We start from the raw sequence: 17,674 nt of genomic DNA, 5'->3' as shown, positions 1-17,674 counted from the left end.
TCTCAGGTAGCACAGAGTGGTCCCTTATCTATAGGCTACACCATGTACCCCATTCATGCTTCTACACATAGGGGCCCGTTCTCAAAGTGCTATGTGAATCCTGCCTAATTAAGTGCAAGTCTTTGTTATCATTTTTAATTACATTGTTATTACATTTTGTTTATATAATCAGCAACAATGATATACAATCATATATTATAATAATATAATAAATAAGAAGGGAGACACACCAAGAAGGTCCTGGATTCTAATCTTCAGGCCTTTATGTGAAGTTTCCCTGTTCTGCATGAACCTGCATGGATTCTCTTTGGGCACTCTGGTTTCTTCCCACCATCCAAAGACATGCGTAGGTCAACTAACAATTCCAAATATGCGATATAGTTCAATTGTGCAGAAAAAAAATGCATATCAGTTTTTCCATCCATTTTAATTGCAAAGTTGTAACAAAGTAAATGTAAATCACCAGTGTGTGAATGTGAATGGGTGGATGACTGAATATGTAAAGCGCTTTGGAGTCCTTAGGGACTAGTAAAGCACTATACAAATACAGGCCATTTACCATTTCCAAAAGTAGAATGGGAAGCTGAGTTTTCAGCTGTCAGGCCCCTCCTCTGCAGAGCCAGCTCCCAGTTTGGATTCAGGAGACAGACAGCATTTTTATTTTTAAGATTAAGCTCAAACCTTTCCTGTTTGATAAAGATTAGTTAGTGCTAGATTATCTGTGTAGGTTCTCAGTCACCCAGGTCATCTCTTAAGATTAGGGCTTAAAAAGGTGACCCTGAACCATCCCTCAGTTATGCTGCTATAAAGACTCAGCTACTGGGGGACTTCTTATACACTAAGCCTACCTTCTCCACTTCCCTCTTTACATTCCTCCTCCTCCTCCTTCTTTTTTTAAACTTTGTCTTTTTTCCTTCATACAATCCCAAAAACAACTCATATGTAATCATCTGAGTTTTTGTTTTTCTCTCAGATATTATAGGCTCTTGGCCCTACTAAAGCGCCGTGAGATGGCTGTTGTTCAAATGAAATAAATATTAGGCATAAATGAAGGAAATTTCTGCAATTTAAAGAAAAAAACAAACAAAAAAAAAGTAACTGGTGAGAGTTTAATTAATTTTTATTATTATTTTAAATTTTGTGGTTATGATTCTAACCACAGCAGCACGGTAGCACGGTGGTAGCACAGTTGCCTCACAGCAAGAAGGTCCTGAGTTCAGTTCCACCATCAGTGTGGAGTTTGTTCTCCCCGTGTTTGTGTGGGTTCTCCCCGGGTACTCCGGCTTCCTCCTACAGTCCAAAGACATGCAGCTGGTGGGGATAGTTTAATTGATTCATAGGTGTGAATGTCAGAGCGAATGGTTGTCTGTGTCTCTATGTGTTAGCACTGCAACAGACTGGTGATCTGTCCAGGGTGTACCCCGCTGGGATAGGGTGACAGCTGGAATAGGCTCCAGCTTCCCCCGTGACCCTGAAAAAGGATAAGCGAATGGATGGATGAATCTAATGACTTACATGTCTATTCCACGATCTATATTATAATTATGGACAACATATTTCTTTAACGCCCTCCCAGGTCATGCAGGTTGACTCATACTAAGGACACTGATTTTGACAAGCTTGGCAGTCGGCCTTGCTGTTAGGTAAGGTTTAAAGGGTCAAACCGCCTCGACAGTGATGGACATGATCCCCAAGTCAAACAAACAGCAATGACAACATGGAAATTATATAAACCCATGCTTAGGTCTTGTTGAATAACCTGCTGAGGTGACTCATAATAATGAATCAATACCAAAGAACTGGGCTTGGTGTAATTGTTTTAACAGTATCTACCTTAATAATCTTTGTTAAAAAGTCAACAAAACTTGTCTAGTCACATTCTCAAGACTATTGCGCTGGCATCTTTTGCTGAATGTTTAAGCGTCACCTTAAACAAAAGTCACAGAAAGTTTGCATCATTATTTGTTACACGCCATGTGACGTTATAAGCATTTAGACACACCAAGCCATCTCTGACATCACAGAGCCAACACCTGTGAATGTAGAAAAAAGCTGACACTCGTTATAGTCAGTCAGGATCATCTATCATAGTTCTGTACAGTGTCAGGGAGACTGGATATTCCTTATATGGTCATCTCAGGCCCATAGCTCTGGCCGTGAATAGAGAACCCTCGTCCACCTGCGTTTCACGTCTTCTGTTTGGAGGGGGTAACCAATCAGAAGAAAATTGATTTCTATTGACAGGTTGTGATTGGCTGCACCAAGATCCAGTATAAGAACTATGGTGTGATATGTTGCTACTCTAATAGAAATGCTGAATAAAAACAAAGCTGACAATAACAACTGTACATCCTGATTCAGTAATGGCATCTAAGGAAAATTGTGTAATTCAAGACCTGACAAGAAAAGAAAATGTATAGATAAACTTGAATTTCTCTCAGAAAACAAAAACAGGACTGCAGAGGAGCAGCAGCATAGCACAGAGAACTACTACACTGCTGAATTTCCCAAAGATAATCCATAAACAGGGAAAGAGTTAAGAAAACTTTATTGCAGGCTTTTTTCAAAGGTCAGTATCTTAAGTATGCAAAGCTACATCTGGACGAGTGGTTTTGGAAACAGGTGCTATGAACAAATTAAGTTAAGAAACTGATACTGAAAAGCAGTTAGTTTCTGAAATAGGACAGTGTTGTAAAGAACTCTCAAAATTTAAAGCAGTGGAATAATGATTAATGTGGTAAAATGATGAACAATAGTTATATTATTAATTATACACTAATATTTATCTTGCATTCTTAAACCTACTTAACAAATGGCAGATAGTACCACCAGCAGTGTGCACTAAAAGTCTTTATTGTGCAGAAAAACTGTCCTATCAGTATTTTACTATATTTGATGTTTTTGTTGCATATTACCATTGTTTATAGTTTAATACACTGATTAGACATCATATCCCTTAAGCTATTCAAATAATTGTAGGGTTCCTCTCTGTAATCCCAACAGTCTTGTTGTCATCTTTCTGGCTATGCATTTTTCAACTTACCTGGCAATGTTTCGTTTCTTTAGCTTTAGAAGCTGAATAAACATATTACTGCAGATCTTGGCAAATATTTTCACTGTCTAATAGTGTTAGCTGTAAAATCTAAAGCTGTCAGACATTTGTAATGAAATAAGTAAGTAAGTATAGATAATATTCGCTCTGTTCTCTAGCAGAACAGGCAGCAACCTAAAATTTGGCAACAGCACCAACGGTGCTGCCATCCACTGAATTTGTAATCTGCACAGTTGTACCCCAACTTATGTAACAGCTGAAGTCACTCAGCTATCCTTGTAGTGTTTTTTCCAGTTTTATTTCTTGTCAAAGATGTTGAAATTTCCATGTTTTACAGTTTCCAACAGCCTTCAGTATCTGTAAATTTGCCTGTTATATTTTAAGCTGTCTTTCTCACTATCATATGGCTGCTGCTATGGTTTGGTGCTGTGTAAATAAAATTGAATTGAATTGAAAGTCGTTGTTTTTTTTTTTTTAATGTTTTATTCTATACTGAAAGATTCATCCATAGTTTGACCCCACAGATAAAAACACAAAAGATTTTCTCTATTGTCTGAGCTTTACAAAGTGTTAAATTATATTTTCTCCTTAGATTATAACCCATCTCTAGAGAACATCTTCCGTATATTTGCTGGTGACAGGTTATTCTATGTTTCATACACTGTAAAATCTAATATTCTGTTTAATTAAAAATATTAAGTAGGCTGAACTCAATTTTTAATCAATTTGTTATTAGAACTCAATTTAAGTAAGTTACCAGTACTTTTTATGCAAAAACACTGATCGACTTAATTTATTTGAGTTTTTCGGGAGGTGCAGCCATTAGGGGTGGGGTGTGGGGGGTATTTTCAATCCATAGCCATAACTAACTATATATATAATGTTTAACCTGAGTATCAAAAGACCGCAGGGGGGTTGAAAACGATACAAGAGTTAGCTGTGCTCAGCCTTGACCTCCCGGTCAGCTATCGCGCTGGTGGATAACAAAGCTCTCCGAAAACGTTGAAGCACTTTTGCAAATATGTGATATTTTGATAAATTAAGTTGATATTTGAGCATTACACAGCTACATTCTCGCCTGAAAATATCTTAAAAGTTTATTTTGTTACCCAGAAAGGGTAATCTGGGGAAAAGGAGGATCGCATTTGTCCACCGCAGTTGTCAGAGCCTGTGTATGCCTACTTGTGTGTACTTGTCTGGTGGACTTGTGATACGTCGGAGAACAAGTGCTGTTCCAATTCACCTGAGCCTGAGATTGTCTAAATTTGAGTCTGTTCTATACCAAATGCATAAAAAAAAATGTTTTGAGAAAGCAATTAAGTTCATGTTCCAAAAAATATGATTGTTTGCTTGCAGGACACCAGGAGAGATGAGTCCTCCGTCACAGATGGTGTGGTCAGTGAAGATGGTCGTCTGCAGGTTCAAGCTCATTGCATCTCCAACCCACATCCACTGCCACTGTACTTAAGGGAATTTAAAGACTTTCTTCTGCACTTACATTTGGTTCACCTCGATCCATGATAGTCATTCAGGCAGTAATGCCTGAATGACTATAGCCATCCTTAAAATATTACAACATTCCAACATTCCAGTTCATGTGTTGGAATGAAAAACAAATGTGTTGTTTAAATTAGAGACTGCACTTGTGACAGAACAATAAATATTTAATTTTGATTATATAAGTAATGTAAGTACAAAACAAACTTGTGGTAGGCCTAAACTTGTTTTCTGAATAATTAAATCTGAGACTTTGTTTCATTGTAAGATTATAACAGTGATGGCAATATAATTGTTTGTTGTTCAGCAGAAGATATGTTGGCTGTTATACTTTGTTGTGTTTGAAAATAAAAGTTGGGCTGATTTTAACATCATTACAAAAAGTGTTGTTAATTATTTTTAATCATATTCAGGTTACCACAAATTGTTTTTTTCATTTTGTTGAACTTGAAATGTTTGACAGTAGGTAAACAATAAGTATTATACAGTCAGAAATATCAAGTTATTCTTAATACTGCATACTTGCAATGAATAAGTTGTCCTAACATTCATCTTAAGTAAGCTTTACTTAGTTTGTTTGAGGCAACGAGTTTGCATATTTTTTTTGAGTTCTGGAAACCAAATAGATTTTTACTCTGTACTCAAAGTGAATAAGTTGCCTTAACTTAGTCATCTTAAGTAAACTGTACTCAATTTTTTGAGGCAACGAGTTTGCGTAGTTTTTTTGAGTTCTGGGAACTAACGAGTTTGTAGAGTGTACTCAAACTGAGTAACTTAATTATCTTAAGCAAACTCTACTCATTTTTTTTGAGTTCTAGGAACTATTGAGGCTTTACAGTGTACTCATCATGGGTAAGTTGCCCTAGCTTAATCATCTTAAGTAAAACTTTACTCAATTTTTTTTGAGGCAACGAGTTTGCATAGTTTTTTTGAGTTCTGTGAACTAATTAGATTTTACAGTGTACAGTACTTGTGCAGTATGATCTTTAACAAGGCTCATTAATTTGAACAAGTTTGATTTCAAGAATAAAATGTTATTGTGTTCTTGAAACTGTTACCTGCTTTACAATTGTCATGGTCCCCGTGCCTTGCTGGCTGACTCTGTGATAGGCAACATGTTTTGGGTTTTTTTTGGTTTTTTTGCTCTCTCTGTCTCTCTCCTCTGCCGGGGTGGTGCACATTACAGGCTCCCGCCCCTGGCCCCTGTGTGTTTGTGTGTGTGTGTGCGTGTGTGCCTGCCCGCCCGCCCCAAGAAATTTAATCTGACATTTATGTCCAGTTATATTTATCAGAATATTTGTATCAACCACAAATAAAATGAGAACAGTATCTGATGATCTGCATCAGGGGTGTCAAACAAAAGGCAGAATTGGCACAACAAAGACTCAAATCTGGGCCACTGGAAAGCTTTGGAAAAAAGAAGGAGAAGATAAATTTTGGACTTTTAATTGTAAGTTTTGCAGCTTCTCCTACTAATAATGACCTTCCCCATAGCCATTCATACTAATCAATAAACAATTAAATGTCAGAAAAGTCCTGTTTTTATAATCTACTATGAAAAAAATCAGTTTTTGTTTATTTTTAGAATGGACCAATAGTAAAAAAAAAAAAAAAATACACATTTCTTTCATTTACTACAGCAGCATTTCTTTGTCATTTAGAAAAACTACACCTTTTCTTTTTCTAAATGTGTAGTTGGACTTCCTTACACTGACAGAAGTGTGGCCCACTGCCTCAGGTTAATTTGACATCCCAGCTCACATAGAGTTTTGAATCCAATACTGACCCCTGTGGGACTCCACAAGCAATGTTCAATCATTTTAACACTATTGAGTTCCTGTTTCTCTTTATTCTTTATACTTTATTCTAGTTGCTCCATGATTCTTCGCCGTGGAACTACTTCCACAGTTTTTATCCGATTTTCGCCATTCAAACTTTAAAAAAATTTCTGCTCTTTCTGCTAATGCCAAAATATGACTTTTGGTACTCATTACTTCTATACTTTTTGAGATATTGAATTTTTCATGCAATTTTTTTGCCCATTGACATGAATGGACCACATCATCAGTGTGGTCACTGATTTTGCTTGCCGGGTTGAGCTGTGTTTTAGCTCAGTGAGATGAGCAGCCGTTCTCAGAGCAGGAGGCCTGGGTTCAAATCCTGCTTATGGCAACAATTTTTTCAGTTCACAGTTAAACTTTTTTTTTAACCGTTTTCAATACAAATTTCAGCTTCTCACCCCTTTTCAGTAGAATTTTCTGTTTTTTCACCCCTTTTCAGCTCCCAGCTTTTTCAGCAGAAACCTCTTTTCAGCACAAGTTCTGCTGATTAACCAGCTTGTGGCAAACTTTCCTTTCAGGAGATAGTTTAACTTTTTCACATCTTTTCAGTGCAAATTTAGGCTTCTTCACTGCTTTTTAGCAGAATTTTTGGCTTTCACCGCTTTTCAGCAAAAATTCCAGATTCTTTAGCTGTTTTCGGCACAAACTTCAGCTTCTTCAGCTCTTTTCAGCAGATTGTTCTCCTCCTTCTGCTGTTTTCAGATTCCACTGCAAGGCATTCACACAATTTTTTCTAGTGCTGTCTTATCTCCACAAATTGTTGCCTTAGCTTTCCACCTAGTCTAGTGCCACCCCTCTAACACCATACCTTTCCACTTTATTCATTAAAGCCTGGTGATCAGTTGTGTCAAAATCTTCCTTTAAGCTGATAAAAGCTCCAGCTGCATACTTTCTTTGATTGATACAATTTTAGTTAATGCAATGGATCTTGATCTGTAATATTTTGTGCTTAGTTATAAATGTATTCAGTCTGTCAATGAAAAGAGTTTATTTCAGTATTTTAGATATTTGTATGAGTAGAGAATTTGTGGCGTCTGTCTCTGGATTTATACAAAGGGCTAACTGCTCTCACTAATATCATAAAGAGTTGAAAAAACAAACCAAATGTTTAGAGGTCTTAGTTCACAGGGTTACCCAAAAATAAACTGGCATCATAATTTGAAAGTTTGGTCATGTTTAATATCTGTTACACACACAGTTAATTTTTATGTTTTATTGTTTTCAATTTATGCTCATTTTTTTTAAATAATATCACGTATAAAGAAACAGCACAAACTGTATCTTCAAACAAATCCGAGGCTTCAGATCTACCAGACTAATTTCATCACACATGACGGGCACTGTGATGAGGCCCAGGGCTTCTTGCAGATAATGAACACAGATCAAAAGACAGTGTGGAACATGGGAAAGTCATCCAGTTCAGATTGCATTCTTTGTCTTTCTATTAGCAGATCATTTTTATCTTTCCATTTAATGTTTTGCATCAAATAAAATGTTGTTTTAAATGAACAAAAATCAGAAAAACATCATCAAAACTTCTCTCCAAAAAGAAGCAAGGATGAATGACGGCCTCTTGTTGAGACATTAAGCAGATACAGTTATGTCTACGACTATTTATACAGTGACACAGTTTTTGTCAATCTGGTTTTATACATAGTCTCTCATTTTCAGAGACTCAGAAGTATTTGGACAAATAGCGTAATTTTAAATAATGATGTGACCCCAGCAAACACTCAAGACACTCAGCATGCTTGTGACCGTGTGTTTATTTACAAAATGTGCATCTCTGCGTCCCTCAGTCCCTTTATCCTTTCCCTCAAAGAGATGCTGCTGTAGCAAATCCCTCTATCCCTTCAGTACTATTCAGACTTCCAGCTGTCTTCACCTGTCCTTCCTTCCTCCAGGTCCCGACGTCACTGAAATAGGGACAGTGTAATTACGGAATTGCTTCCAGCTGCCCTGCCAGGCTCCCTGGCACTGCCCCTTGAGCCCACTGGACCACCCAACCTCTGCAGTGGAGCCGCGAACCACACCTCCGCCACAAATACTTTCTAATAATTGTGGTCAACTACTCTCTGAAGTCTACAACATTTCCAGATGCCATGGTGATCATCTTGACCTGGCTTGTATAAACAAAATAGCTTCATTTGCATTCAGGTTTTCAATTATGAATTTGAAATTCAGGGATACTGATAATTATGGCCAGGACTGTAGCTGGTTATATGCAAAGGTCATAGTGGTTCAGCTGTCAGTTGTCATCGCTCCAATGAAAAGCACCAGTTCTCTTTGGGCACTGTCTGCTTTAAAATACTAAAAATACTAAAGTCCTGCAATAAAACACAACATATAATAGCAGAAAATTTATCTTAGATAAAAATTAATTATTTTAAACATGAAAAGTGTCTTATGTTATTTGAATGTCTGTGTTTGTTAAGACTTGAAATACCAGGTGATAGATACACATTTTCATATTACGAAAATAATTTGCACATTACATTCAAATACAGTTATGTGGAAAAGTTTTCACAGGGCTGTCTGCAGTAAAGTCGTGAATCATTAACCTGCAAAACCACCTTCAGCAGCAACTAATCATTTTCTGTATGTGTTTATCAGTCATATCACTGTTCCTCTTTGAAATGATGCTTCAGGTCGTTCAGGTTAGGTTTGTGGCCATTCGTTTATGGACAGCTCTCTTAAGGTTCTGCCACAGCATTTGACACCCTAATTTTTTTCTTTTTCTGGTCTTCAGAAAAAGGTGTAGCCAAGCTTTATGTTGCAGACAGATCCGTTCTAGAATATTTTAGTGTTGTGATGAACTAGTCTGAATCTAAATGCAAAGATCAGACTCAAAGATCAGCGACGATTGGCAGCTTTACAGAGTTCATTGAATGGTAGTGAGTTATTAACGGGCAACAGGTAAGTGACGGGGAAGAGTAGCTTCACTACAGGGATGCAGAGGAGCTCTGCTGCAGGGCGGAGAGGGTGTTAACTGCAGCCCAGGCGGGAGGAATTGATTATTGCGGAGCTTATGAATATTTCAGACAGTCTTACTTGTTAGGATGGTAAATTGAAGCTTTGGAGGAACACTTTGTCAGCAGGAGAAAATCAAGGGGTGTCAGAGAGGTGGGGGGGGGATCAGGTAGGTTGTGAATGGCTAATACCTTTCCTTTGCAAGTAGCAGAGAAAACAAGCAAGAGCAGGCAAAATTTGCCGGAGGTGTCCACAGTCCACAAGTGAGTTGTGTACCAAACAAACAGGGTTCCAGGAATGAGTCTGGACTGAAAAGGGAGATAGAGAAACAGGTTTAACAGGCAAAGAGCACTGAAACAAACTAGTAACAGAAGAGGGCTTCCTATCACTATGTTGGCAAGAGGACTGGGGAACCCTTTAGCTTTAATATAGCCAACAATTGATTTCTATATTCAGAATAGCTATGGGACGGATGGCTCAAACAGGAACTTTCCTCCCAGTCGGGGAGGGGAATCAGCAGGTACACAGAAGAGTTCATGGATGACTCAGTGACTCCGAAGTGCCCGGGTCCTGTGGCTGCAGAACAAGCCCAGATGTCAGCACCACCGTGCTATGAGTTGGTCTGAGGTGTTGATAGGTTGTATTTTGTTTTGGCTTAAATTACATGTCGTGCATTATAGCCAAGTGTCTCCACTGTGATTCTACCTGTCCAAAGGACATCGTTTCAGAAGTCTAACTGACGTCTGTAGCGTCTGACATGTAGCTCTTTGGTTTTCTGCAGTTTCTCTGAGCTGCAGGTGAATTTGCTGAGTCGTCCATTCCTGGGGGGGACTACCAAGTGCCATGAGTGTTTTCCACTTGTAAATGGTCTGACCTGACTGCTCCAGACCAGCAAACTGCCAAAACCTCTGCCTTCATAGAGGTGCTCCCGCTTACTGATGATCAGTTAATCGATTGCATTCGATTAGTAACCCATAGCCTCGCCTTATCCCCATCATTCCTCATTCCAAACAGGATTTCTATTATCAATACTTGTACTTCAGCATAAACATTATTTCTGCGGTGTGTTGGTACACATTTTGGTTTATGAGAAACACACATTCAGTCGAAATGCGTGCATATACATCAGATTTAATTATAGAACCTATCAAAGCATTTTTAAAGCATGATGCAACGTTGTTTGGGATTTTTTGAGAGAGAACAGTAGGGGGAGCGCCTCCACAATAAAAAAAAAGTCCTCCTCCTTACCTCACATAGTTTTTGTCTTTAAAATGGGCTTACCGGACATTGGACCGCAGTGCAAAGTGCCCATTGTCCTGATGTAATTCAGATCTGAGGTATTTAAAGACTTATAGACCAGACTGGATGGTTAAATAGGATAACACACACACACACACACACACACACACACACACACACACACACACACACACACATTCACACACAATGTGTTCGGAGAACTGTGTTACTAAATTTGTACCACTTAGAAGTTTACAGTGAAGTCTATTTACATCACCTACGGGTCAGACTTTAGCCCAAACTTAAATAATGGCAGTTTCGCTTTGTGGGTCAAATCAGACCAAACTAATGATATAAAACACTTCTTATTATCGACTTTGACTCTTGGCGCAAATCCCCATTTACTTTTTGTAAAAGAAATATTCCGACTGGTGAGTTCCTTCTTCTCCATCCGTGAAAGCCATTTAAAGTAGAAGAAAGTATATCTTGGCTCTCCTGCCTACGATCCTTAGCCACATTTGAACCAATGGCAGGACAGACGGCTCTGCTGTAGCCAATGATAAACCGCTGTTGAGTGCGCACTCGTTTGGCTGACGACGACCATGGAGCGGAGTAGTGTCCTCTTCGGCGTTTCAAACTTTTAGCGTTTAGTTTCTTTTCGGGCAGAACGGTAAGTTTAAAACCGCTTTTGAGCAAATTTCCTTTTTTGTTTTCTCGTGTGGCGACTTTTTCGGATCTAATTCTCGGTTAAGATAATTAACTTAGCTTCGGTTCTCGACCGTACACTGGAATCCACTGAGCTGAGTTTCTCATCAAGAAAACAAACCTCACCTTAAACATTCCTCATGCTTTTCCCGAAAGCTTTTCTGGCTTTAAGTGTTGCTGTAAACGCGGTTTACGTCTTGGTGGGACTTTTGGGCCCCGCATGAAGGGCAAAATCGGTGCGCCGTCGGTTCTTTTCGTATCTTAGGCCGTCTTTTGTGCCAACCTGCACTTCTGCTTGAGGTTAAATATAAATGGTTTGGGTCATTATTACTTTAGTCTTCTGTATGTAAGCGTAATGCGGTCCATTTCCTATGAATGAGCCTCAGGTGTGCGTAAACGGCTTCGCAACTTCGCAGTTAAAGGAAGCTGTTTGGACTGTTTTTGTTTTTTGTTTTTTTATGCCCAAATAGTTTGTCCTTAGAACAAAGAAAATATTTGATCAGTGGAAGTTTTGTGTTAATATTTGTTGCTTTCTGAATTTGCAGGAGCGTTTCCCTGAGCTGGAATGGGGGAGATAGAGGGTTCATACAGGGTCCTGCAGACCCCTGGCACAAGACTGGGAGCCCAGTTCAATGCTGGGATCAGCACTCTGGAGCCGGGCCAGAGTCTCAGTGGTAACATGGTCAACAGGAGAATAAGCCAAGGCAGAGGAATACAGATCCGTGTGCAGGGGCTGGACGACTCTCAGGAGTTCTTTGATATAGAAGTAGGTTCTACTGTGTGTGGTTCGTGCATCCTCGTTTGTTTACTTAAAATATGTCTCCGGATTGCTCCATCTTACCTTGGAGGCCTTGGTCGCCCTGGTTTGTGTGTGTCTGTGTGTCTTGGTGACAGCTGCCACATGGCTTTGGTGCTGAAATCCCTTCCTCTTTAAGGCTTCTTATTGGGGCAACTTAGTGTAACTCAGCAGGGCGCCTCTTGGTTTCTTGGCTGTGATTTCTGCTCCAGGTCCAAGTGGTAGCAGTTCTCTTTACTGTCCCTAAAGCTTGACTTCCAAAGGAGTAGGTATTAAAAGTTAGGAGTCTGGTCTTTCTGGGTTGTTTTTATAATTCTTTTTTTCGGGGGGGGGATTTACGAAGTCTAAATTTTACAGAAGCATTTGGTTACTCACACAGTCATCACACACAGTGTATAAATCCTAGCCAAATATTCTTGCTTTTGTTTTCTTCTATTCATTGGAATTACTTTAGAGAAGTTGATCCCATTTAAATACTCGCTGTTGAACAAACTTTGAGATCCATGCTGTGACTCTGCTTTGCCATGTCTGCTTGCCAAGTTGCAGCAGGAGTCACCGAGAAGGCCAATAGGAAGCAATAAGGAAGCCACTCTATCAGAGCATGCTTCCTGGCTTTTTATGTGAAGGGGAAAACAAATCGAAGTAGAGTCTGTACAATGATTAAATGCTCAATTCAGTGGCTGGTTGATGGTGAAGTGTAATAAAAAGACCTGGCAGCTGCTAATTGTGTTCGAATAGGTTTGTATATTTATACTTTCCTGTGTGTATCCTAAATCCTTGTGTAGCCACAAGAGTTGCAGTTCAGGAGTACTGCTGAGGCAGACGTTTCATAATCTTATGCACCATATGTTGTCTCAAAGTCTTAAGCTAATAGCGCGTAACGGGCATATGTTAGACTTGCATGGAAGCAGACCTGTGTGCTGTTCAGTCTGAAGAAAATTTAATTGGTCTCAAGAAAATGTGGTTCTCTGAGTTCTGACAGGCTGACTGAGGTCTGAGTTCAGCGCGGCTCCGCACGTGGTGTTGATAGGAGGTGGCAGACCGAAATACATGGCTGCAAAAAGAGAATGACGGCAGTGCTGTTGTCAAGCAGACTGGAGTTTACCAGGAACAAGATGGCCTCTGAGAGGCTCTGTTGTTCACTGCTTAATATTTCTGTTCATTCATTGTGAGGAGTCGTGGGCTGGTGGGTGAATAGTTTTTATCCTTGTGTATTGAATGGCTGCTCAGCTAAACGCATCAGAAATGTGCGCTCAGTTTGTGCCTATCTGTCCAGTCACTTCAAAGAGAACTGATTGAGCCAGCACAACTTTTCCTATGCTTTTAATTATATATTTTTTTTCTCCCTCGTGGAGTCCGTGTGCAAAAATAGATACAAAATTGCAGTGTGGAATGTTTGCCATGGTTGTGGCCTTCAAGTAACTGCCTCCCCTCATTGTGGCGTTTTGGTTGCTCAGCTGCCCAAATATCTTGTGTACAGTCTCCATCACCTGCCATTTACTGCCCCTCTTACTGTACAGTGAAGCAAAAATACACTTCACTCAAAATTACACACAGGAAAGCCACAAGGGATTCATCCATTGTGCAAATTTTCTTGATATAGATGTTCTTGTTTTCTGCTTTGTTTTGTGTGGTTTCTGAGTCAGGGGGGATAAATGTATGGGAACATTTTTGGAGTATTTCTGCTTTGCGTTGTGCTTTTAAAATGTAGATGCCGCATAATTTATAGATTTTGACGTCTTTTGATTACAATATTCTGCTGATATATTGGTGCATTCCTAGAATAACAGCTGTCATTCTCCATATTTATTTCTTTACCGTTACATCACATCTTTCATTACGTGTGATAACTCTGAACTGTAAAATCATATTGCGTGCGAAGGTGTTTGTATTTCTGGCCATATAATGTCTTTAGCCTGGACCTAAGACAGTCCAATCAGATCAGTCTTTGATCTGCTGGCCTTCCTCTGCTGCAGTTACCTGACATGGGTCATCATCAGCAGACATTTGCTTGCACGACTCTTGTCCACAGACCCCTCCCACAGCCACCCAGCACAGGAGAAAGCTCAGCCTTGTGGTTTCTGGACAGGGAGGCTGGGCCAGCGGGGCAGGGGAAACACAGGCCTCTTTTATCCAGCACAGCCAGCCCCTTTGCTGGCCTTAACTTCCAGCTTAAAACTTGCAAAAAAAAAAAGGGCAGAGAGTGGGTTGCGGAACCTAGCTGTGTGAAAATGCGTTTATAGTCAGGCTGCTGGTGGGAGGGAATCCAGGCAGGCTTTGCTTTAGTGTTAGCAAACAAGCACATAAATAGCAAGGTTGACAACCAAGAGGGGCAGTTCAGAGGGAGCAGTCATGGCTAGTACAAAGTTTAAGCCGAGGTGGTGGGGGAAGGGGACACGGTCAGGAGTGAAGCCCTGTCGAAAGTTGGGCCGAGGAATTCCAAACCCCCCTGGCCTGTCCCTGAAATCACATTTGGACTAACTAGATAACTCAAACAGTGTAATTCAACCGTGATGTGTGCTTTAAAGTCCTGTTTCATCTGTGAGCCGTTCTTGCAACGATGCAGTCGGTGTGAAATGCAACAAAGTGTTTAATTATCCTTTAAAATGGATGATTTACACTAAAGTTGACAATACACAATTTTCCTCTGGCCCAGAGTGTTATTTATTCAGATTGTCATTTCTTTAGAGACATTTTTACATGGATTTTTAATGAATAATTGTTTTGTGTGTTGAACAATTTAGATGAATAAATGGCACTACAATCCAGAGGGGTAAAAAAAAAACTTATTTAAATTGTGTGGAAGTTTCTGGCATTAACAAGAGATTGCAAGATCGAGACACATGGCACTCTTGTAGAGGAAAAACTGTTCAAAACCTCATTTTGGGAGCAGAAAAAGCAAAGATTTTTAAGAGTTTTTTTTCCCCATGTGATCTCACTAATGATTCTATGCATGCAGTTTTTATGTTGCGTGATGTTTGAAATTAAAGTCAATTTAGATAATGGTTTGAAATGGATAGCTAAATAAGTTCCTGGAAGTGTTGTACGATGGTTGTCCAGTGGAAAGACTTTCTTCCAAAGGGAATTTGGATAAAGTAATGTCAGAGTGGTGTATCTCAGTTTGTTATCTGTGGCGTCGGTTACGCGGACATGCTCACAAAAGCAGTAATCTTGTTCTTCATACCAAACACAGGCTGAGAAGCATTCGGCTCTCATCCCCACAAAGCACTCACGCTACCCCACTGTGTACTGAAGTGGCTAAACTATCTAATGGCTGTGCCTTGAAGGACTTCTTGTTAAATACCTCAAACAACTCCTCTCTGCTCTTACTGTTATGGTAATCTTTCCTGCTGCAGGGAGTAATTTACCACCACCTAAAGAGGATCCACCTACTGAATTTTTTTCTTCTCCTTTTTCTCCCCTCATGTTTTAAATGCCAAGCAGAGGCTGTAAATTCTGGGTTATACAGGTGACTTGAGCAGAAGGCACTCTGTAAAACATCTGATCCCGATTACCACCTTCCAGAGTTGATTTGCCAACAAACAACATGACTGCCAGCTGTCCACGGGCGTGTCCTAAAGCCAGGCAGCGAGAAGAAGGGAAATTGCCATTCAGTTATAAAATCCATCGAAGAACCTGTTTAACGTCAAAATGTATACCACCGTGAAAAATGACAGTGTACCTCCCACTGTGGCAAATGCAAGCCCCAACACACCCCTGCTGTCAGTGGGAGGTTCTGCTAGAGCCCTCTGCCTTTCACCGTGATCTTTAAACAGTGTTTAACCTGTCATGCAAGGTACAACAAATCCCTGCATTTTTGAATTGCACCTGTATTTTTTTCCATTTCCCCCCCCTTGAAATTCTCTGCATGAGGAAGGCAGTCCTCTCCCTTAGCAGGCTGTTTTTTAAGCTTTTACTTGTACTCACCCCTGCTCCCAGCGCACATACACACAAACAAGGGGAGATTTGTCTTCCAGAGAAACATCTGTTTGCCATAATCCCCCGCTGCTTTTGGAGCTTGATTGGGTGACCCATTGACCTGCCTTAATGTTGGTGTGGAGATGAGACTGTGGTCCACACCACAAGTAGGGTGTGAACAAACTCTGCATGATCTCGCTGTCACATCACAGATGTGACTTTACTTAAGATGCCAGGAGGGCTTCTGCGGTGCCGCCCAATGGTTTATGATACATTAGTGGCAAAGAAGAACTGATAAATTACATTTAAAGGTGGAGTTAAACAGCAAAGTAAATTTGGATTATTTTTAATCAGTTTGGCCAATTTTGGTAGTAGATTTTCATGCTTTCAAAAGATATTTGTATCTAGAAACGGGGCTGGATATGCCCATGCCATTTAGTTTCAACTCAGTTTTCTGTGTCAGAGGCCTTCACGGGTCGGTACAATTGTTTTCTTATCTATGACTCTGAGAACTCAAATAGTGTTTCTTTTAAAGGCTTTCATATGACTCAGGTGTGCAAAAGCTCCACCACCATGATACTGATGTCACAGTGTTGCAATGTTCAACTGTCAGGAAAAATAAGCCAGCACTGATAAAGGAGCTGATAAGCTCGGAGGCAAACAATTCAAATGGATTGGACAGTTTGGAACCAGTTTAGATTCCAGGCCCTTCCAAAAGAATGAGTCATGTGATTCAACAGCTAAAATATGGATTTATTGGCAACCGCGACTAAAAGTCAATTTCATTTTTAAGCCGTTTAACTCTGTCTGTGTAGTGTAAAACTTCATTCGTACTGTGGTTGCTTCTTGGAGTTGTCTGAACTTGAAGACTGCTTTTGTACCAAAATGTTTGCTTTTGGTACATTATTGGCCAATTTATATTTGTAGTTTATAAACTTTTAAATTCAGGCATTTTTCATAACATCTACTTTTATCTTTCTTTTTTTTTGTTGTTCCACTGTAAAATACTTCAGCTGTACTTAAACTGCTGCAGGGTTGCCAACATTTAAGTGTGTGCCCACAAAGTAAACAGTGACTTCACAGAGAGATAAGCCAAATTGGACAGCATAAGAGGAAGTTGGTTGAGGGGAAAATATTATCTGCGGGCTACATGGAATTTCACTGCAGTGATGCTGGAAAGAACTTTCTTAGGGGGGGAATGATGTGCAGTAGCTGTACCCTTTCCTCTTTGCTAGCTGCCTGGCTTCACCTGGCAGCTAGCTGGGTCAATGAGAAAATGCTATCCCTCCCTGTCTGACTGTAAAAGATAATGCTACATGTCAAAGTTTGATCTTACTGTGCTCTTAAAACACACGTTCACAATTCCAGCAGAGGGTTAATGAGTAACACAATGACAAAGTGCCAAGAAAAAGAAGATGGCATTAAATAGTTTGCTCATGGCTACTGCATTGAGAACATAATCCTCAGCAGGTCAAACCTGCCAACTGCTTCTGGGTTTCTTGTCGAACTAGCGGCCTCAGTTCTGTTTGATTAAACCTAAACATTAATCGTGTGGTGATTAGGCTGATTGTAGCTGTTTGACAGTGTGGTTTCAAACTTTGTTTGCTGGTTAGACTGAATTTCCCCCGACTTGTAACGGGATGAGGTGTACATGGT

At 39.8% G+C, this 17,674-nt stretch overlaps 1 protein-coding gene across 5 annotated transcripts in view; it reads left to right on the top strand.

The window, feature by feature from the left end:
• The first annotated feature begins 11,127 nt into the window (after positions 1 to 11,127).
• farp2 (FERM, RhoGEF and pleckstrin domain protein 2) overlaps positions 11,128 to 17,674 on the top strand; it is a 30,424-nt gene continuing 23,877 nt past the window's right edge. For 4 of the 5 annotated variants that reach the window (XM_012919541.4, XM_004552864.5, XM_012919540.4 and 1 more), the window contains exons 1-2: positions 11,128 to 11,269; positions 11,850 to 12,070. In XM_012919541.4, coding sequence (XP_012774995.1) covers positions 11,870 to 12,070 — 201 coding nt within the window. In that variant the 5' untranslated portion in view covers positions 11,128 to 11,269; positions 11,850 to 11,869. The remainder of the gene's footprint in view (positions 11,270 to 11,849; positions 12,071 to 17,674) is intronic. The other variant, XM_076880495.1, reaches the window with a different exon arrangement.

This window comes from Maylandia zebra, linkage group LG23, assembly GCF_041146795.1.
Source record: "Maylandia zebra isolate NMK-2024a linkage group LG23, Mzebra_GT3a, whole genome shotgun sequence".
Classification (NCBI taxonomy): Eukaryota; Metazoa; Chordata; class Actinopteri; order Cichliformes; family Cichlidae; genus Maylandia; species Maylandia zebra.
This window is presented reverse-complemented; position numbering and strand designations above follow the sequence as displayed.